General features: G+C 42.2%; 2 protein-coding genes across 2 annotated transcripts in view; one reads left to right on the top strand and one right to left on the bottom strand.

Moving 5' to 3' along the window:
* The first annotated feature begins 651 nt into the window (after positions 1–651).
* On the top strand, positions 652–6,006 carry LOC112047935 (chromobox protein homolog 5). Its single transcript, XM_024085251.2, has 5 exons — positions 652–888; positions 1,271–1,390; positions 2,721–2,925; positions 3,358–3,464; positions 3,764–6,006. Exons 1-5 carry the CDS (start codon positions 787–789, stop codon positions 3,818–3,820), a joined length of 591 nt encoding a protein of 196 aa, XP_023941019.1. The 5' UTR covers positions 652–786; the 3' UTR covers positions 3,821–6,006.
* Positions 6,007–7,118: 1,112 nt separating this feature from the next.
* Positions 7,119–21,685, bottom strand: part of LOC112047930 (dedicator of cytokinesis protein 7) — a 50,455-nt gene continuing 35,888 nt past the window's right edge. Inside the window, exons 33-40 of the mRNA XM_052891207.1 lie at positions 21,312–21,483; positions 17,970–18,150; positions 12,924–13,051; positions 12,353–12,418; positions 12,115–12,231; positions 11,008–11,096; positions 10,064–10,210; positions 7,119–9,608 (exon numbers count right to left, since the gene is read on the bottom strand). Of these exons, the coding sequence (XP_052747167.1) occupies positions 9,569–9,608; positions 10,064–10,210; positions 11,008–11,096; positions 12,115–12,231; positions 12,353–12,418; positions 12,924–13,051; positions 17,970–18,150; positions 21,312–21,483 (940 nt within the window). The 3' untranslated portion in view covers positions 7,119–9,568. The remainder of the gene's footprint in view (positions 9,609–10,063; positions 10,211–11,007; positions 11,097–12,114; positions 12,232–12,352; positions 12,419–12,923; positions 13,052–17,969; positions 18,151–21,311; positions 21,484–21,685) is intronic.

The raw sequence follows: 21,685 nt of genomic DNA, 5'->3' as shown, positions 1-21,685 counted from the left end.
AATACGGCCGAGTATACTGCTTGTATATATTTTTACTGTGCACAATGTGTTTGTTAGTGTGTGTAAAAATTACGCGTGTGTGTATTGCGAGTCAAATTTATAGTTGTGTGTAGTGTATGGACACAGAAAATACTTAATGGTGTTAAGTCTGTAATTTTTTGAGGGGGACGCGGTAAACTCACACATCGAAAACATTTTCCGTACAGGGTTCCGTAGATTATGTTAGCCCTTTAATCCCTTATGTTTTTCTCAATTTCAAAGCCTTTATTATTCCTTACATTATTACATTAAACAAGTTTTTCAATTAATAAGACTAACAGTTTTAATTTTTTTTTTCTATGTTAGTATATTGTTAGTGTATCTGTTTTAAGTTTAGTATGTTAGTGAGTTAGTCTTATTTCTAATTAATAAAATCTATTTAACTAGTAAGTTGAAATTGAAATTGAGGTATAGCTCGCGTTTCGACCTCTAGTATGAAGTCAAACTACTGCTTGCATATTTACTGTGACATTGCTTAGACTATCCACATAGTGTCCATATCCACATGCATATATTCATAAATGCAGTATTTAAATTATTGATTACGGACGTTTTTTACTATAATTGGTCTGAGGAGATCAGTATTAGTATTCTGTGGCCGAGATCTAATAATCTGTGCGAGATACGATACGAGACGCGCGCGCCATTTTGTTTTTCGAGAATTTGTCGAAGTGCTGAAGCCGCAATTTTAGTGGTTATTTCCAATTTTTCAGCTTGCTTTTGAACAAACAGTGATTTATTTTCCTCATGACAAAAATGGGAAAGGGGAAAAATGAAACTACCGACGGGTCCAGTGAGGAAGAGTACGTCGTGGAAAAAGTGTTGAACAAAAGAATTGTCAAAGGAAAGGTTGGTCTAGAATTGATTTCTATTATTATTTACTTATTTCTTCGGTAATCGCTTACGAGAAATAAGGACGGAATTTAGCCATGCAATTGCAATTAATTAGCAAGTATGCTGTCGGAATTATTCGCTTATACATGTCTCGAAAAACACCGGCTGGCGGCTGCCATATTTACATTTACGAATGTATTTACAAAGTTTTAATGCTAGTCGATTTCTACACTTACTATTACTGCTATTAAACACTTCTACATTTAAACTCCCGATTTACAGATCGCCTTCATACTGATTATGAGATAGCTAATACAATGTAATTTTTCACATTTGTAATTTTGAAATTGGTTGTATATTTTTATATATTTTTTTAATTTTATGTAATATATTATAGGTACAATACCTTCTGAAATGGAAGGGCTACAAGGAAGAGGAAAGTACTTGGGAGCCAGAAGATAACCTGGACTGTGAGGAGTTGATCAAAACTTTTGAGGACAGTAGGAAGGAGAAGGAGGTAATTCACAAATCAGTAACATAGTAAATGTGTTATTTGTTCTTGAATTGAAAAACAGCCTCAGAGAAAGTATATTCCATTAACTCAGAGAGTGAATGAAATGAACTTAACTCAAAATTGCTCAAAATTTATTCCACAAATTTGAAAGTGTTATTTAAATGGAGTTTTTGTGGATAAAAGTGAAATTGAAAGGGTTTGGTAATATTGTAAAACAATGAAAAATATTTGTTTGTTATTATTTTCAATAGGAATATCACTTCCATTTAGAAACAATCAGTCAATGCATTATCTTCTTTGTTTCTGTACCTGGTGCAGGTCTCCACTAAAGTCACTTGAGTCGGCTGGGCTTGCTTTAAAGTTTAGCAAGCCACCCATGTTGCACATTGACTCACAATAAATAAATAAATAGCTGTTTATTCTAAACAGCCTATATACTTAAAATATGTGTTTGAAACTTTAATGTCCCACTGTTTGTAGTGCCTCCTGACATAGGCCTACTCCAACTGTTTCAACTACACCCTGTCGGCTACAGTCCAGCCAGGCCCCAGAGTTAAGCGCATGCCATCTTCCCGCCTTGTTAGACGTCTGGTACCATATCTTGGGTACCCGAGTGTTACCTGCTTGCTCCATATTTCAGTCTTGCAGTGTAACATCACCTGTCCAACACCATTTCAAGTGGTCAATTCTTTCATGAATATAGCAGTAAGTTTGGTTCTGTTTCTTATCATAGTTGAGGTGATTCTGTAAGTTAATCTTATTCCCAGCTAGTTCTCTCTGTTGCCCTCTGACGCTTAGCTAGGTTTTCTCTGTGATTATGTGTAAGGGACCAAGATTCGCTTCCATATGGGATAGATATATTGTAGACTCTTCTCTTAATGGTCATACTTTTTCTTTGCTTTTCATTATTTCCATGATCAGTATTTTCTCCACCCACCTTTTATTCTTTACAAGTTAGCCTTTGACTACAATCTCACCTGATGGTAAGTGATGATGCAGTCTAAGATGGAAGCGGGCTAACTTGTTAGGAGGAGGATGAAAATCCACACCCCTTTCGGTTTCTACACGGCATCATACCGGAACGCTAAATCGCTTGGCGGTACGTCTTTGCCGGTAGGGTGGTAACTAGCCACGGCCGAAGCCTCCCACCAGCCAGACCTGGACAAATTAAGAAAATCTCAATCTGCCCAGCGGGAGATTGAACTCAGGACCTCCGTCTTGTAAATCCACCGCGCATACCACTGCGCCACGGAGGCCGTCACCTTCTCTTCCTCTTGTTTAATTCATTTGACATCACTAATGTTGATTTAGTTATTGTTGAAATAATTTACAGGCCAAAGCTAAAAAAGCTGATGAGCAACCCACTACCAATCGCAGCAAGAAACGCAGGCGTGACTCCTCCGAGGACAACAACTCAGCGGCACGTCGGGGCCGCGGCACCAGTGTCTCCTCCGATGACCACAGAGAAACCAAAGCCAAGAAAGATGACAAAGGGAAATCTGGCTTTGATAAAGGACTTAAAGCAGAAAAGATAATTGGTAGGTAGCTGATTAGAATTTTTGGATTAGTGTTCTGTCCCTTCCAGTAGGAGTTCTCAGGTGGAAAAACATTACAAACTGTGGTTTTTTGTGTCACTGACATTAAAAAGTGGTTGCGAGCTATTGAATAAAAAGCAGAACTATTTTTGAGATAAGTTTTTGGTAATACCTTTAGTTTGACAAAAATTTAAAATTCAATGACATTCAAAATTTAGTATATACTCGTAAGTAATTGTTAATAATTCAAATCCAAAGTAACTAAACTTTTATTAATCAAAACTTTAAAAAAAATATTTTCTTCCATAATTGTAGTATACTCGTATAACGAGTGTCAATTCATTGTGTCATCAGTAATATACTAGCTACGGAGCAGGACGGTCGCTACATTCACACATTATCAATATAATAATAATTTTTCTGTGACATTTGCAGGAGCTTCGGATGCCACTGGGGAGCTGATGTTCCTGGTGAAGTGGGCAGACACAGATGAGGCAGAGCTGGTTCCTGCCAAAGTTGCCAATGTCAAGTGTCCACAGCAGGTTGTTGTTTTATTTTTTTTATTCTTTATAAGGTAGCCCTTGACAACAATCTCACCTGATGGTAAGTGATGATGAAATCTAAGATAGAAGTGGGCTAACTTGTTCAGAGTAGGATGAAAATCCACGCCCCTTTCGGTTTCTACACGACATCATACTGAAATGCTAAATCACACTGCGAAAAGAAGAAGATGAAGAAGCCTACAAAATCACAAATACCTTCCAAACCGGTAACTTAACTATGTATTTAGAATTTTTATTTCAAGATGATTAAAATGTTGACTTTCTTCTTATTCTTCCAGGTCATTGCATTCTATGAAGAGAGGCTAACTTGGCACACTCCGGCAGACACCGAGTGACTCAATTAAATACAAAGTTCCAACTAATTTGAAAGACATTTTGTGTGACTATGTACATATGTACGTAACTTGATGTGTTGTGCGGGAAAAGTGCCACAATTTTCACAAAAATTTTGGTGTAACGATACTCAAAGAAACTAATCATAGTCTGGCAAGTTTGTTGCTAACACTCCCATGATATGCGGGCGACGGGGGTAAGACTGTTCGGGTGTGAAATCGTGCGTGCGACGTGCATCAGTCGTGGGTTTTTCATTTATCGCTACACGCACCCCGGCCTGTGCGGAACATCGGGAGTGTTACGAACGAAGTTGCCAAGCTATAAAGCAGATGTAAAAAAAAATTTGGGAAAAGTGTCAGAGATATTGTGCTGTAAATGATTTTTTTTTTTAGTGTTTTTGACTACATACTTTTTTGGCTGGAAAAATGGTTTGACCATCAGCTGTCTGGCAGAGAACAAAGTGAAAGGATAAGGTTTCTCTATTGTTTTCTTTATTTGAAGTATACCTAAAAAGCATTATATGCTTTAGGGATACTTCAATGATTATAAAATTTATTTCATAGTTTTGATTGATTAAAGATTTTTAGGTTTTATAAAATTATACTAAGATTTTTCTGATTAAGTATTACGAAAACTTAGTATTTTTGTATTTTTTTTCTTCTTAATATATTCTATTTGCAATTCCAAAATAGGAATAGATTGTAAAAAGTATGATATAAGTCAATAAATTCCCAATGAATTCATTGGAATTTATAACAACATTGCCGCAATCCTTTGCGTTTACTTTAGATCTATTATTTTTATAATAATTATGATAGTTTTAGATATTGATGTTTATATATTCACATGTTTCATGGTGTAAATTTCGTTTCATTGTTTTGACCTTAGGGTACCTTCAGTTAAATATGATAATACTTGCCAGTGTGCATTAAAAATTTATTTAGGTTTCTAATTTTTCTTAAATAAAATTTCCTCATTGTTTTCTTGTAATTGAGCAATGTATTAAGTTTCAAATATGAATTTTATTTTTGCTGCTGAGAACGTCGGTCGGCTTCTTTCATACAAAAAGAAAATGCGATTAAATAATGGGGAGAAAAATATTTTATTTGAATTTTTTTATTAAAAAAAATGATATTTTATAAATAACATTTTTAATGCTAAGTGTCGGTTTCAATGTTACATATTTAATGTATCCATTACTTTGTTACATTATTAGTTTTTAGTTGTTTGCTATTTGAGTCGATGATTTGAGGTGTAATGGAAGGTGTTTTACTAATGACTGATATATTTTAATATCACATTTATTGGCTCCTCTATTCGAAGAGAATATTTCCCTAGGGAATAATAATTTGTAAGTAGGTACTCTGTTCTAAATGCAAGCGGTTAGAAAAGTGCACAATGTTATGCGGTCAGCCACAATCGTTTGCGCTAAAAGTATTTGATGGACGAATTTATTTTTTTAAAAACCATACATCAAAATCTCCTTCTGGCCAAACTGTCATTAATGATAATAATAATTAATAATGGTTATAGTTTGGCCAGGAAGTTTTTAGGCAACCTACTCGCTATATAACATACTTAATTTGATATAAAACACTTTTCATCTAATAAATAAGGGTTAAGATAGTTTCGATTGTTTCTTATATGGACTTTCTCCTATAATTTAAATAATAATGAGTCTCCTCTCAGAATAAGAGGGGTTAGGCCAATAGTCCACCACGCTGGCCCAATGCGAATTTTCAGACTTCACACACGCAGAGTTAAGAAAATCCTCTGATATGCAGGTTTCCTCACGATGTTTGCCATCACCGTTTGAGACACGTGATATTTAAATTCTTAAAATGCACACAACTGAAAAGTTGGAGGTGCATGCTCCGGATCGGATTCGAACCCACACCCTCCGGAATCGAAGGCAGAGTTCATATCCACTGAGCTATCACGGCCTACAACTCGTAAATCGTTAGTACTCGACTAAAATACTAAAGTAGTCCGAACGAAGCCTAACCGATTGTTCGTTTGCCTTTGGAACAAAGTCTACAGCTATTCAGTGTAACATGTACTTTTTTAAATACAAACTGTATTTACAAAAAGTACATGTTACACTGAATAGACTTTATCGTGTAATGGCCCGCCATTGTAAAATTTAAAATAAGATAATTATAGTTATAAAATTATTGAATAAACCGTATTATTTGGTTTTATTTGTAAATACCTACCATCAACCCTACCTTATCTTCATTTAGTTTAGTCCGCGTGAAAGTCAATGTAAACTTTCAACTACCCCTATCCTTCCCCTACCTTACCCTACCCTACCATATCCTCCTTATTAAGGCTGCACACGCGAGGGAAGCGCTTAAAAAATGGAGTAACTTCTCCCGTTTTCCCATACTATAACATGCCCAGAATGAAGAATAATTGTACCAAGTTTCGTTAAAATCCGTCAAGTAGTTTTTGTTTCTATAACGAACATACAGAGGGCCTAGTGGCAGTTTGATACTGTTACTGTCACGTAACGTAAACGCGAATTTCTAAGGAATCGAAACAGCGCCATCTAGTGGCACTACTGCACAACTACTTTTACTGTACTGTTTCAATGCCATATTTCGCGTTTACGTCAACGTGATAGTAACAGTATGAAAATATTGAAAACTCCCACTATACTGATACTTTTTTTTTCAATCACTAATCACCCCATAATAGTTATTTTAAAAATATATTTCATATACAGAATTGACCTCTATACAGATTTATTATAAGTATAGATTAAATAATAAAGTAAGCTTTTGGGACCGAAATCATCAATGAATTTGAGATAAGAATAATTTTATATGCCAAACTTCAAGTTGCCTTTCTACCATTACTTTACATAAATTATACTAGTCGTTAGTCGACGCCCGCGTAGTTCCTGATTCCGTAAGAATACGGGAATAAATAAAATATAACCTGTGGTGACTGGCTGGAAGGTAGATGGGTCTAGAATCTCGATCGATACTGTCCGTAGATTTACGATTCGGTAAAAGTACATTATAATTCTATGACTGTCTGACTCAGGCCTCAGTCGAAATGCTATATTACTTACCCAAAATTCTATGGTCTCAATACTGACGCCTGAAGAGTGAAAGGTGCGCAACCGAGGAGCAGCAGGCCGCGGCGTGTGCATAATAGGTTGCGCACAAAAAACGTAACGCTGTCATTCGTTCATCGAATTTTAATGCCCATATTTTTTCATACCGAGGGCTATATGAAAAATCGATTCATAAGGAGTAAACTCCAATGAACTACATAAATAAAACAAAAAAATATGAATCATTACTTTATTATGAAGAAATGAAACCACAGATTTATTTATTTCAGATATGCTATGTGAAGCTCGCTAAGTGCCTAGGCTGATCTAGGATTGGAATTGCCACAATATTGATGCAATTCTAATCCTAGATTAGAAAGTTGCTCAATTGTTCCTGCTATTTTAGGACGGGGACATTTTAACTAGGTAAGTACAAAAATATTCAGCAGTAGGTAATTTGCAAGGGTCATTTCATACTAGCGTGGAGTCGAAATTATCCAAAACTCAACATGCAAATCACGCCCCTTATCTCAACATTTCAATTTCATACATTTTTTTACAGGATGTTTTTTTTTGAATCAGCTCATCTTCCTGAATGCACTTCTTGAATGCACATATTCCTCTTGAGGTAAAAACAAAGACGCGTACATTCGTTGGAAGACGATTATTTTTGGTGCGAGCGATATTGCACAACCAAGCATCTATTTTAGGATTTATATTCATGAAAATTTCTCTTTAATTTTCTTGATTCTGAGTTTTTTCTTCAACATCCTATAAAAATTAAAAGCATTTTATACCTACAAGACTAAGACCACAGGTCTCAATTAACGTCCATCAGTGTATTTCAACGCTTCGCTAGTATATAATTCGACCCTAAGCGCACAGTCCTCATCCGCGCAGTAGGTACAGTGCTCGCCACGGATCTTTAGTTTGTGAAGTTAGCTGCAAAATGAGTAAGCGCATTCGAACAGACGCGAACACTCCCCGTCCGCGCCGTTTGTGATTCAATGCGCAGTCATTTGTTGCTAACTTCACAAACACAATATCTCGTGGCGGGCACTGTATATGCGGGGTGTGACGTTTGAGGATAGCGAGAGGTGCGCCACAGCCCACGGCTACAAATTGGCGTCTTCTGTAATTTTCATACTTTTTATATCAACGCTTTAAAACGCCGCTTTAGGTGGCGGCGTTTGTGGTTTTAGGGCACACGCGGCTGACAAAGAATGAATGAAGAGTGCTGCTGTACCCTCTCTCCTCTGTCTTCACACCCTTGCACTCCAGCCCCCATAGCCAAGTGACACGTCGATTCTCTTTCTACGATCGCTAACGCTTCGAAAACTAGAAAAATGTATGGGAATGACAGATCTTGATCACGTGACCTGTCGATAGCAAATCTCATTCCCATACATTTTTCTAGTTTTCGAAGCGTTAGCGATCGCGTAGAAAGAGAATAGACGTGCCACTTGGCTAGGGGAGCTGTACCGCGCAGACGACGGTCAGTATGTTTTGCCTATTAACATAATATAAGTACTTAAAGTACCGATAAGTTTGGTCTTCTTAAACCTAAATCTATTATTTTATGATACATTTTTAAACAAATAAATTAACTTAGCTAATTTCAAATACAACCTGACAAAATGTTCTCACAGTATGTTTTATTTCAGCATGGCTAGCTAGCATGAGTGCAGTGAGATATCCTGAGATATGTCAACTATATCTTATAGACAGAGAGCCCGTGAATCTCAGACCTTCGTCATTCTATAAAAGGTCAAAGTTTGTCAGCTCATGCTCCTACCATAAGTAAGTACAGTAGCCAATTATGGAGTTTGGACCGTCGTGACTTTGGGAGGTAGCAGGTTTTAAAGATCCACCGTAATTACTAATGGTAATAGCAATCATATCAAAAAATTTCGTTACTGCAGCATCCCCCCCCCCCTATACACTTCTATGAATGTGACACATATCAACAGATCTAAACTTATGAAGAAAATTACACGAAAATACTGAAGATAAATATAATATAGTACATTTGCTACAACTTCTACATAATATAATATATTGTATTTCAGGAATACTTGTGTACAGTAGCGAATAAAACCTACAGTATCTAACATAGTCAATCAATATTTTTATTATTAATACTACATTTAAAGTGCCGCAAAATAAATGCAACAATAGATTCAAAAATCACATTCATCATACTTATTTTGAATAGCCCATTTCAAACCGAAAGGGGTGTGGATTTTCATCCTCTGCCTAACAAGTTAGCCCGCTTCCATCTTACATTGCATCACCACTTACCATCAGGTGAGATTGTAGTCAGGGGTTAACTTGTAAAGATTAAAAAAAAAAGTTAAGCCTCATAGAGAATAGGTGATTTGGAACTTTGAATCAACACTCTGTTCCAAGGAGGGCTTTTTTTTATTCTTTACAATCTAAGATGAAAGCGGTATACTTGGTAAGAGGATGAGGTTCACACCAATTTCGGTTTCTACTCGACATCGTATTAGAACGCTAAATCACTTGGCAATGCGTGTTTGCCGGTAGGGTGGTAAGCAAACCTCAATCAGCCCGCCGGGGTCGAACCCAAGACTTTCATCTTGTAAAGGATTGGTGGGCAAATGCTTGACGTGCCCTCCGAGGCACGGGGGTATAACTTCCCAACTTTGTGGTGGTGCGGTGGTATCTAAGCTTGTAATTTGTAGTCGACCTTGGTCATGCCGTTTCTGCAAACATAAAATTATTATTTTGTTATTCTGGTTATATTGAGAAACATAAGTCTACTTTAAAGGTGCAGAAATAAGTTATGTGAAAATTGCTTGAGAATACGCTAAAAAAGTTGAACACAAAAATTAAAAAAAAAGTGGTGTGATAAAAATCAAAACCTATATGTGAATATATTGTGAATGAGTCCATTGTCCGAGGCACGGGATCGCTGTAACTCGCGCTGCTCCTTGCTTATCAGAAGAACTAACATGCGACCCACGACACATCGAAATGAAAAAAATCGAATGTGAAAACAAAATGGCGAATGAGCGGCCGAGTCGGAAATATCGCTGTTTTTATGTTATATTTTCGCATCCGCGTTATTGGATGATTTGATTTCAAGAGTTATGCAGTAGGTCGCACGTTAGGTGTAGGCGTAACATGCGACCTACGACATATTACCTAACTGACTCACGTGAGGTGCGCGACATGCGACGGCGTGGCGTGGATGAGCGGCGCGAGGCGCTCCGTGAACCGCTGGAAGTTGCGCTCGAGCTCGCGCTGGTACTCGCGCTGTTCGCTGCTGATCAGGTTCTTGTTCTTGCGCAGCGCGTCGTGACACCTGCGGAACAAGCGCTCACTTGACTTACTTATCAATAGCTTTGACTATTTAGACTATGGACCTGTTTCGCACCCAAATACACCAACATAAAAGTCTGTCGTTGTTTGAGGGGGACGAGGTAAACTCACACATCGAAAACATTTAACACCATTAAATATATTCTGTGTCCATACACTACACACAACTGTATATTTGACTCGCAATACACACACGCGTAATTTTTACACAGACTAACCAACACATCGCTTAGACTATCTACATAATATATACATAGAATGTTCGATTACTTGATCGATTTTTCGCTGCTCCGTAAAAGAATAGATTCTTTTAAGAAATTGTTTTTATTACAAATTTGATAAGATTATGGTAGAAATACTTACAAATGTAACATTACTCCATATTTTACTAAACTACAAGTTTTTGGCCGTTTTTTATGCCATTCAACTACACAAACCGGCATTTTTAGGGAGCTCTTTACACGACGAAAACGATTACAACAATGAAACATCGATTCTATAGCAACAGTTTTTATAAACGTGTTAGATCATTGTTTTTTGATCTTTGACAGAGGGGTAACGGTCAGGGAGGCAGGTCCTGTTATAAATGGTCGAAGATCAATAGGAATATTTCTTAGCTTTTGTGCTCTTCGGAATGTTTACTGCAAATCACAAATGAAACAATACATGCCAAAATAAAAACTAAATGCCAAATAAAACTAGTTACATTTAAATATCTCCTTAAGTCCTCCCTATATAAAATTGGGGACATCATTATATAACTCAGTGGCGTTCACTTACTTCTTGGAGAAGTCCTTAAAGGCGAGTCTGAGTTTGTTGGTGAGTCTGGTGGGCGGCTGCGTGCCCTCCACCACCGGCGCCAGGAACACCTGTCGCATGGGACGCGTTGTACAGTAAGAATCAGGTGATTAGACCTTCGGTGTTTTATACAAGATTGTCAGCTCATGCTTTTACCACAGGTAGGTAATTATTCAATTTAGCGGTTTCAGTATTGGCTTTGGGCGATAGGAAGTCTCAAAGAAAACATTTGAAGGTCTCTGGCAAAAGGTTGCCAAGAAACCAAGCGTCTGTTTCTGGGGGACAGGAATTCTGATATTATCCTAAAGAAAAAATAACAAAACTATGCCATCATAATTGGACGGTTAAGGTATTGCTTTGGAACCTGCTAAATTCCATAGCTACCTACGATTTAAACTCCTTAGTTGCCCACATAACTATTGCTGACAAATGTCCAGCTTTTATAAAATGATTGACTATCACAGGCGCATAAGCAGGACTTATTGAATTGAGCAGAGTATCTCGTACCTCTCTGCCGTCTTGGCACTATATGCTACACTTACAGCAATGAAGATAGAACCAGAATGATGAAGAGGCAGAAGAATTTGGGGCTAGGATCCTATACCCTTGTCGCGAATTCACAACCATTTACTAATTATCAAGACATTAGGAGAATTGTTTAGTTTAGCCTAGGAGTGAGGAGACTCTTTTAGAGAAGCAATGTCGTCTAATTCTGCTGTCGAGCAGCATCGCTGTTTTATACTAAAGGGTCACCTGTTAATAAAATTTCAAGCACATGAGTCTTTACATCATTATTCATTGCCCCGAATTGTCGGGATGAAGCATGCAGATCTGTGCATTTTATGACATGGTTCTTTATACTGTACTCTTTTCTATTTCTTGGGGAAGAGTGATCAACAAAAGAGAGACCCGGAGTGGGTCTACACTACATTACAAATATTATTAAAAACAAAAACCAGAATACAATCAATATGCAATATTTTTTGGAAAGCATGATCATTTACCCATTTTACCTTATGCAATATGGGCCAATTTTATATAACACGTAGAATTTATGTATATCAGAAAATAATTAAATAAAACACTAACCTGTGCCAACTCCAACGGACCCTGGTTGACCGTAGTGCCAATACATCCTTGTAGAACCATCTGAAGCATTTTCGGATCAGGTGGTTCCTGACTGGTCGCCGCAGCCAATTCGTTAATCTAAAAATTGCTTTCGTTTTTCATGCGTTTTTCGCCATTATAAAGAGGGATTTTCTTGGTAAGGTGAGGCATTAAAAACTATGCAATCATTATGATAAAAAACAAAATAAGAATCACATACCTTCTTCTGTATGTCCTCAATGGCTACTTCTATAGGCGTCAGTATAATTTGTGTACGTTGCACCACCTGTATAATTAATTATATAATTTAACAAACATTTTTTTAAAAGCTAAAAAGCGTCTACCAATATGTAATTTATACACAGAGTTAAGTTGCCAGTAAATAAATATTCTTTAGTATGTCTATAAGCCGTTCCTTGCGGTAGCATCCGTATGTATTCTGTGGGAAATGGTTTTTACCAGATTATAATTCTTGTGCCAAATTTTGTTCAATGTCCCTTTCATAAAAACCTTCCAAATATATTAGTTTTCTGGTATTCAAAAGATTGTGAAATTAATTTAATCGTTCTCAAGGGCAATAAGAATTATGTTTTTAAGACGAGGGACATATTTTAGGATGTGTAATAACACAATATTATATAGGCGAAACACTGTATATTTGTTACACCCACACGCCGCAACTACAGAACCAATGTGACTGAAATTCGGAATTGAGATAGTCTGATACTCTGGATCAACACAAAGGTTTCATCCCGCAAAAAAACCTGTAATCAAATAATTCATGACGTGACCTGTATCCTGGTCTTGACGTAGGGGAAGTGGTGCGCGGTGGTGAGCACCGTCTTGCGCTTGCACTGCTCGCCCAGCTCGCCGTGCGCGCGCCCGCCCGCCGTGAACGGCGTCGCGTACATGAAGCGCTCTGCCGACATACGTCACACATGTGGTGAGCTCCTAGTCTACATGTCCCATAAAGTTACCATGAAATGTAGGACATCATCATCATCAAATCAAATCAAATCAAATTTATTAGATGGCTCTACAGGAAGCAATATGGCTACTCAGTTGGGTACCCCACCATATATCCAAGTCTGTTTCTCCTTGGTATGACCGGGTATGACAAATTGGAGTTAAGGCGTAAGGTAGCTTTGTTAAAAGTGTGTAATTCTGCCATACTAGAAACAGTATTTGTTATACCGCATGGCAGGACAAAAGTGACTCAGCACGCACCGTTAGCGCTTGCGCTGCGCCTGCTCAATGATCTAACTGGTAATAATTTAGAATTGGGCGTTTTTCACTCTCCACCGCAGATGCTTATAAAAACCATTAAATTAAGAATTGACGTTTTTTCGGGCATTAAATTTTTATGTTTTGTTAAATTGTTAAGTATATTATTGTTATTGATTAATGTTTTTGTATTTAAATTAGTAATGTTTTCTTTCTTTTTTTTTTTCTCTTTTATGTTATTTTTGTTATAGTTTGTAATTTTGTTTGTAATTATCTATTATTATAATGTATGTATAGCCTGGGAAGACGAATTGGGCAACTGTAATGTCTTCCCGGGTATTGGGTATTAATAATAGCCGATGGGGTCCACTGCTGACATACGCCTCATGCACATAACAGTCTAGACATGGATTTTCACACAAAACAGTCTCGAGTCGCCAGCATCCAGCGGCTCCTTGCAACCTGCTGTTATAGAATAAGTTTCTATACTAAGTTTATTTTTTATTAGTTTGTATTTCGACATCTGTCAAATGGAATTGAAGAAAAACAAAGGATTAAATAAACAGTCTTATATCACGCAATGGTCTTTTACTACATGGTGACAGCGGTGGGATCCAAACCGAGTTAATTTAAAATGATTTAAAACACTGTGACCTACGAGCTCAGTCATTTTGTGGCAATTATATTCCAATATTGGGGTCCTCAGACATGTTATGGTTGTATAAACAAAATAAGTATATTATTAAATTTATCATATCTAGGGACGATTGTCAAAGTGTTCTAGGAAAAGATACCTGTGAAAATATAGGCGTTATTAAGCGAATTTTTGCCGTTAAAATAGATCAATATAGCGATTTGTTTCAAGGTGTAGGTAAATTACCGGGAAAGTATTCAATCGTAATAGATAAAGAAGTAAGGCCGTCAGTATGTCCTGTTCGTAAAATACCTATGGGTGTAAGGGATAAATTGAAAAGGGAACTCGATAAAATGGAACGAATGAATATAATAAGAAAGGTAACGCACCCAACTCCGTGGGTGAACGCGATAGTGCTTCCCGCAAAGAAAGACGGCAGCCTGCGCGTGTGCCTCGACCCGCGGCCGCTAAACCGCGCCATTCGCCGCGCGCACTACCCGCTGCCGACGCTGACCGAGATAGCCACCACGCTGCACGGGGCCCGGTACTTCAGTAAGCTAGACGCACGATCGGGGTTTTGGATGGTCGAGCTAGACGACCAGAGTGCTGATCTATGTACGTTCGGCACACCGCAAGGCCGGTACCAGTTCCTACGTCTCCCTTACGGTGTAAGCTGTGCTAGCGAGGTGTTTCATGCGAAGATTCGTCAAATTTTAGAGGATTTGGATGGAGTGGAATCATTCATAGACGATATAATAGTTTACGGTAGTACCTTGGACGAGCACGACGCGAGATTGAGATCGCTTTTAGACAGGGCTCGCGAAGTAGGTATTAGGTTTAATCGAGAAAAATGCGAATTTCAGGTGCGTCAAGTTACGTATTTAGGACACACGTTTAGTGAAAGGGGTATGCAAATAGATGTACATAAAATACGTGCGATCAAAGACATGCCCAGTCCGAGCGACAGGAGCTCGCTGGAGAGATTTTTAGGTATGACAAATTATTTGTCAAGGTTCATTCCAAACTACGCTAACATCGCAAATCCGCTTCGAGGTTTATTAAAAAAAGGTAGTGAGTGGTGCTGGGAGAGCAATCACTCGGCGGCGGTATCGGCGCTGAAAGCTGCGCTGTGCAGCGCGCCCGTGCTGGCGCTGTATTCCGGCGCCGAGCCCGTGCTGCTGACTGTAGACGCGAGCTCGTGCGCTCTGGGCGCCGCCCTGCTACAGGCCGGCCGCCCTGTGGAGTTCGCGTCGGCTACGCTTACAGACACTCAGACTCGTTACGCGCAAATCGAGAAAGAAATGCTAGCGATAGTGTTTGCATTAGAAAGATTTCATCAGTACGTGTACGGGAGGGCGGACGTGACGATCGAAACGGATCACAAGCCGCTCGAATCTATTTTTAAAAAATCTTTAGATGCAGTACCGGCACGCTTACAGCGTATGATGTTGCGTATTCAGTGTTACGACTTTAACGTTGTTTACAAACCCGGGAAGTACATGTATCTGGCCGATACGTTGTCTAGGGCGGCCCTCCCGGAGCCGATGCACGACAAGCTAACGGACGAAATTAATGCTCAAGCGTGTTTTGTTATAAATAATGCACCTTTCAGTGACAATAAAATACAACGCGTCAGGGAAGCGACGGACATGGATCCCGAGTGTAAAATTTTAATAAATTATATTTTGTATGGGTGGCCGCGTTATAGAGTCGATACAGATCCCTCGGTCCGCGTGCACTGGTCGTATAGAACGTCATTCGAGTATATAGGAGGTGTCCTGTTTAAGGATAACTTGGTGTTTATTCCGCGTGAGCTGCGTAGGGAAATGCTGGAGCGCGTACACGAAGGGCACCTCGGCATCGACCGCTGCAAGCGGCGCGCGCGCGACGCCATGTTCTGGAGCGGCATGTCGCGCGACGTGGAGCGGACGGTGCGTGCGTGCGCCGCGTGCGCCGAGCACGCTGCCCGCCCACAGAGAGAACCTATGGTTCCTCATCATGTTCCTAGTCTACCGTGGAGAAAGGTTGGCTCGGATATATTTGTGTTTCGTAAAAAATATTTTCTAATACTTGTTGATTACTTTTCTAATTTCATCGAAGTTAGTCCTTTAGCTAACGCGGGTTCACGAGCGGTAATATTGGCCATGAAAGATCAGTTCGCGAGGTACGGAATAGTTGAGGAGCTCGTGACTGATAATGGGCCAGCGTATGTGTCCAAAGGATTTAGACAATTTAGTTTAGATTGGTATTTCAAACATACAACCTCGTCTCCTAATTACGCACAGTCTAATGGACTCAGTGAAAGGGCGGTTCAGACAGTAAAAAATATTATAAAAAAATCAATATTGACCGGGTCTGATTTTTATCTTGGATTACTTAACTTTAGGGCGACACCGCGTGATGGGGTTAGCTCACCGGCTCAATTATTGATGGGAAGACGGTTAAATACAAAACTTCCGATGAACATAATAAAATTGCAGCCAGAGAGGAACAACGATTATGATTTTGTAAAGATATGTAATAATCGCGAACGTGCTAAGGAATATTATGATAGGCGATCGCGTGCACTGCCTGAGTTGGCTGCAGGCGAGCGGGTGCTGGTGGACGCCGGCGACACTCGGCGTCGCATGACCGTACAGGCGCCAGCACCACAGCCGCGCTCTTATTTTGTTGTTGACGAGTCCGGTCGAAAATACAGACGGAATCGGCGTCATCTCCTTCGCGCTGAGATTAGTTCGGTGGCTAGCAATTCACATCCTCCTCCTTCTTTGGGGGAGAAGGAAGATAGTGATGATAGTGCTTATCATTTAAATGTATTCGCTGATGCTGAAGAGTATCCCAGAGAGGAGCTTGGGGTTGACCAAGAAACTGATAGTGAGTCGTCGGAGAAAGCGAAACGTAGGCCAGCTGCTAATAGGGCTCGTGAGCAGTTAGCTATATATTTTAAGAAAAAATAGTGTTAATGTTAATTTAAATATTTTTGTTATTTTTCTTTAAGGGAAAGATGTTATAGAATAAGTTTCTATACTAAGTTTATTTTTTATTAGTTTGTATTTCGACATCTGTCAAATGGAATTGAAGAAAAACAAAGGATTAAATAAACAGTCTTATATCACGCAATGGTCTTTTACTACACCTGCTTGGTGTCCTCGGTCCACATATTGGGACGTCGACATTCCAGCATCTAAGGACCCCAACATCCGTCAGACCTTCGAACTATGTGACCTGCTCATTACCACTTCAGATGCGCGATTCGCTAAGCTATATAAGTAACTTTGGTTCTTATGCGGATCTCTTCATTTTTTGATGTAGGAACAGCCTTTCATAGATTTCTCAAAGGTTTCCAGCTTTTGGAGTGCGGTTTGAATGATGTTGAGGTTTTTATTTATTTCCTACCAGAATAAATTTTTTTAATTTGTCTGAATTGATACGGATACTAAGATTGCATTGACCTAATGCTATTAGTGGGTTAATGTCTTCCGTTGCGTTATTAGAAGATTCCGATATTCCGAATGCATATTGGATAACCACGGGTTCTTCTAAGAACGCGACGAAAGACAGCAACTCAAATACGGACTACCGAATTTGATGATCCACAAAGCTTGAAAATTAATTCAAGAATGTCGAGAATTTCTTTTCTTTTAGAAAAACCCCCAATGACTAGAAAAATGATCTTTATGATAGATAAAACTGACAATTTTTTTCTATTTTTAGTCATAACCATCATACATTACATCACGAAATCTCGAAAGCTGAAATTTGGTAGGAAGTTTATAGTTAGTAGATATCCTCTGAGAACGGACTTTGCGACAGGGCCGGATTAAGGAGGTATGAAACTTAAAAGATTAAGTAGATTGCATACAACCATGGCTATCCTTTAAACATTACTGTGAACTGTGATTACTGTGCAAAACTTTAAAATTAGAAAATAAGACTTTAAACCAAGCACATTAAGGTTGAATATATCATGTCCACTCACTGATGTTGTAGTTGCGCTCGTAGTGCGTGAGGCGCGTGCGCAGCTCGTGCGGCTCGAAGTACGGCTCCACGTACGTGATCTGTATGTACGCCTTGTCCGGCTCCAGCGCGCTCACGTCCACCACGTTGGAGTCCTTGATGATCACCACGTTGTCAGCGCCAAAGCGCTGCCCGTAGAAATTCTGCAAGAGGAAAATTCCCAAAATGTAATGATGCAATTGTTAATATCTAAATCTATACTAATATTATAAAGCTGAAGAGTTTGTTTGCTTGATTGATTGAACGCGCTAACCTCAGGAACTACAGGTCCGATTTGAAAAATTCTTTCAGTGTTAGATAGCCCATTTATCGAGGAAGGCTATAGGCTATATATTATCCCCGTATTCCTACGGGAACGGGAATCACGCGGGTAATACCGCGCGGCATCAGCTATAATATATAAAACTCAAAGAGTGCCGGACATAGTGATGTATCAACGCACAGCCCAAATTACTGGACGGATCGGCCTGAAATTTGGCATGCAGGTAGATGTTATGACTTAGGTATCCGATAAAAAGGATTTATCAATTCTACCAGGTTCTTTGTAAAATAACGCACCCTCCTCGAGCCGGCGATAGTGTATGTGCACACATGCTGCACTCACCTCGAGCCGGCTGAAGATCTCGGGCAGCTTGGTGAGCGCGTGCTCCTTGTACACGAACTCCTCGCCGGCCAGGTCGCCGAAGCGCGCGCCGTAGAATGACACGCGGAAGTGTGTGTCCACACATGCTGCACTCACCTCGAGCCGGCTGAAGGTCTCGGGCAGCTTGGTGAGCGCGTGCTCCTTGTACACGAACTCCTCGCCGGCCAGGTCGCCGAAGCGCGCGCCGTAGAATGACACGCGGAAGTGTGTGTCCACACATGCTGCACTCACCTCGAGCCGGCTGAAGATCTCGGGCAGCTTGGTGAGCGCGTGCTCCTTGTACACGAACTCCTCGCCGGCCAGGTCGCCGAAGCGCGCGCCGTAGAATGACACGCGGAAGTGTGTGTCCACACATGCTGCACTCACCTCGAGCCGGCTGAAGATCTCGGGCAGCTTGGTGAGCGCGTGCTCCTTGTACACGAACTCCTCGCCGGCCAGGTCGCCGAAGCGCGCGCCGTAGAACGACACGCGGAAGTGAGTGTCCACACATGCTGCACTCACCTCGAGCCGGCTGAAGATCTCGGGCAGCTTGGTGAGCGCGTGCTCCTTGTACACGAACTCCTCGCCGGCCAGGTCGCCGAAGCGCGCGCCGTAGAATGACACGCGGAAGTGTGTGTCCACACATGCTGCACTCACCTCGAGCCGGCTGAAGATCTCGGGCAGCTTGGTGAGCGCGTGCTCCTTGTACACGAACTCCTCGCCGGCCAGGTCGCCGAAGCGCGCGCCGTAGAATGACACGCGGAAGTGTGTGTCCACACATGCTGCACTCACCTCGAGCCGGCTGAAGATCTCGGGCAGCTTGGTGAGCGCGTGCTCCTTGTACACGAACTCCTCGCCGGCCAGGTCGCCGAAGCGCGCGCCGTAGAATGACACGCGGAAGTGTGTGTCCACACATGCTGCACTCACCTCGAGCCGGCTGAAGATCTCGGGCAGCTTGGTGAGCGCGTGCTCCTTGTACACGAACTCCTCGCCGGCCAGGTCGCCGAAGCGCGCGCCGTAGAATGACACGCGGAAGTGTGTGTCCACACATGCTGCACTCACCTCGAGCCGGTTGAAGATCTCGGGCAGCTTGGTGAGCGCGTGCTCCTTGTACACGAACTCCTCGCCGGCCAGGTCGCCGAAGCGCGCGCCGTAGAACGACACGCGGAAGTGTGTGTCCACACATGCTGCACTCACCTCGAGCCGGCTGAAGATCTCGGGCAGCTTGGTGAGCGCTTGCTCCTTGTACACGAACTCCTCGCCGGCCAGGTCGCCGAAGCGCGCGCCGTAGAATGACACGCGGAAGTGTGTGTCCACACATGCTGCACTCACCTCGAGCCGGCTGAAGATCTCGGGCAGCTTGGTGAGCGCGTGCTCCTTGTACACGAACTCCTCGCCGGCCAGGTCGCCGAAGCGCGCGCCGTAGAACGACACGCGGAAGTGTGTGTCCACACATGCTGCACTCACCTCGAGCCGGCTGAAGATCTCGGGCAGCTTGGTGAGCGCGTGCTCCTTGTACACGAACTCCTCGCCGGCCAGGTCGCCGAAGCGCGCGCCGTAGAATGACACGCGGAAGTGTGTGTCCACACATGCTGCACTCACCTCGAGCCGGCTGAAGATCTCGGGCAGCTTGGTGAGCGCGTGCTCCTTGTACACGAACTCCTCGCCGGCCAGGTCGCCGAAGCGCGCGCCGTAGAATGACACGCGGAAGTGTGTGTCCACACATGCTGCACTCACCTCGAGCCGGCTGAAGATCTCGGGCAGCTTGGTGAGCGCGTGCTCCTTGTACACGAACTCCTCGCCGGCCAGGTCGCCGAAGCGCGCGCCGTAGAATGACACGCGGAAGTGTGTGTCCACACATGCTGCACTCACCTCGAGCCGGCTGAAGATCTCGGGCAGCTTGGTGAGCGCGTGCTCCTTGTACACGAACTCCTCGCCGGCCAGGTCGCCGAAGCGCGCGCCGTAGAATGACACGCGGAAGTGTGTGTCCACACATGCTGCACTCACCTCGAGCCGGTTGAAGATCTCGGGCAGCTTGGTGAGCGCGTGCTCCTTGTACACGAACTCCTCGCCGGCCAGGTCGCCGAAGCGCGCGCCGTAGAACGACACGCGGAAGTGTGTGTCCACACATGCTGCACTCACCTCGAGCCGGCTGAAGATCTCGGGCAGCTTGGTGAGCGCGTGCTCCTTGTACACGAACTCCTCGCCGGCCAGGTCGCCGAAGCGCGCGCCGTAGAATGACACGCGGAAGTGTGTGTCCACACATGCTGCACTCACCTCGAGCCGGCTGAAGATCTCGGGCAGCTTGGTGAGCGCGTGCTCCTTGTACACGAACTCCTCGCCGGCCAGGTCGCCGAAGCGCGCGCCGTAGAACGACACGCGGAAGTGTGTGTCCACACATGCTGCACTCACCTCGAGCCGGCTGAAGATCTCGGGCAGCTTGGTGAGCGCGTGCTCCTTGTACACGAACTCCTCGCCGGCCAGGTCGCCGAAGCGCGCGCCGTAGAACGACACGCGGAAGTGAGTGTCCACACATGCTGCACTCACCTCGAGCCGGCTGAAGATCTCGGGCAGCTTGGTGAGCGCGTGCTCCTTGTACACGAACTCCTCGCCGGCCAGGTCGCCGAAGCGCGCGCCGTAGAATGACACGCGGAAGTGTGTGTCCACACATGCTGCACTCACCTCGAGCCGGCTGAAGATCTCGGGCAGCTTGGTGAGCGCGTGCTCTTTGTACACGAACTCCTCGCCGGCCAGGTCGCCGAAGCGCGCGCCGTAGAACGACACGCGGAAGTACGTGCCGAACACACGCTTGCCGTGCAGCTGCTCTATGCGGGTGAACGCTTCGTTCAGTTTGCTGAAGACAAATGGAGCTTTTAGACTCATCTAAGGTAAATCTTCAATAATATCAAAAATAATTAGTGCAACAACTAATTCTGACTAATCCGATACTAGAAATTTCCCTTTCACCCTGAACTGAACTGAACACTATCGATAATATTTAACTTTCAGTATGTGGCGGAGAGTTGTGATAAGTTTGTTACTTTGAAGTTTTTTTT

The sequence above is a fragment of the Bicyclus anynana genome, chromosome 3 (genome assembly GCF_947172395.1).
Source record: "Bicyclus anynana chromosome 3, ilBicAnyn1.1, whole genome shotgun sequence".
In the NCBI taxonomy this organism is placed as follows: Eukaryota; Metazoa; Arthropoda; class Insecta; order Lepidoptera; family Nymphalidae; genus Bicyclus; species Bicyclus anynana.
The sequence above is the reverse complement of the archived record's forward strand: the minus strand, read 5'-3'. Positions and strand labels throughout refer to the sequence as shown.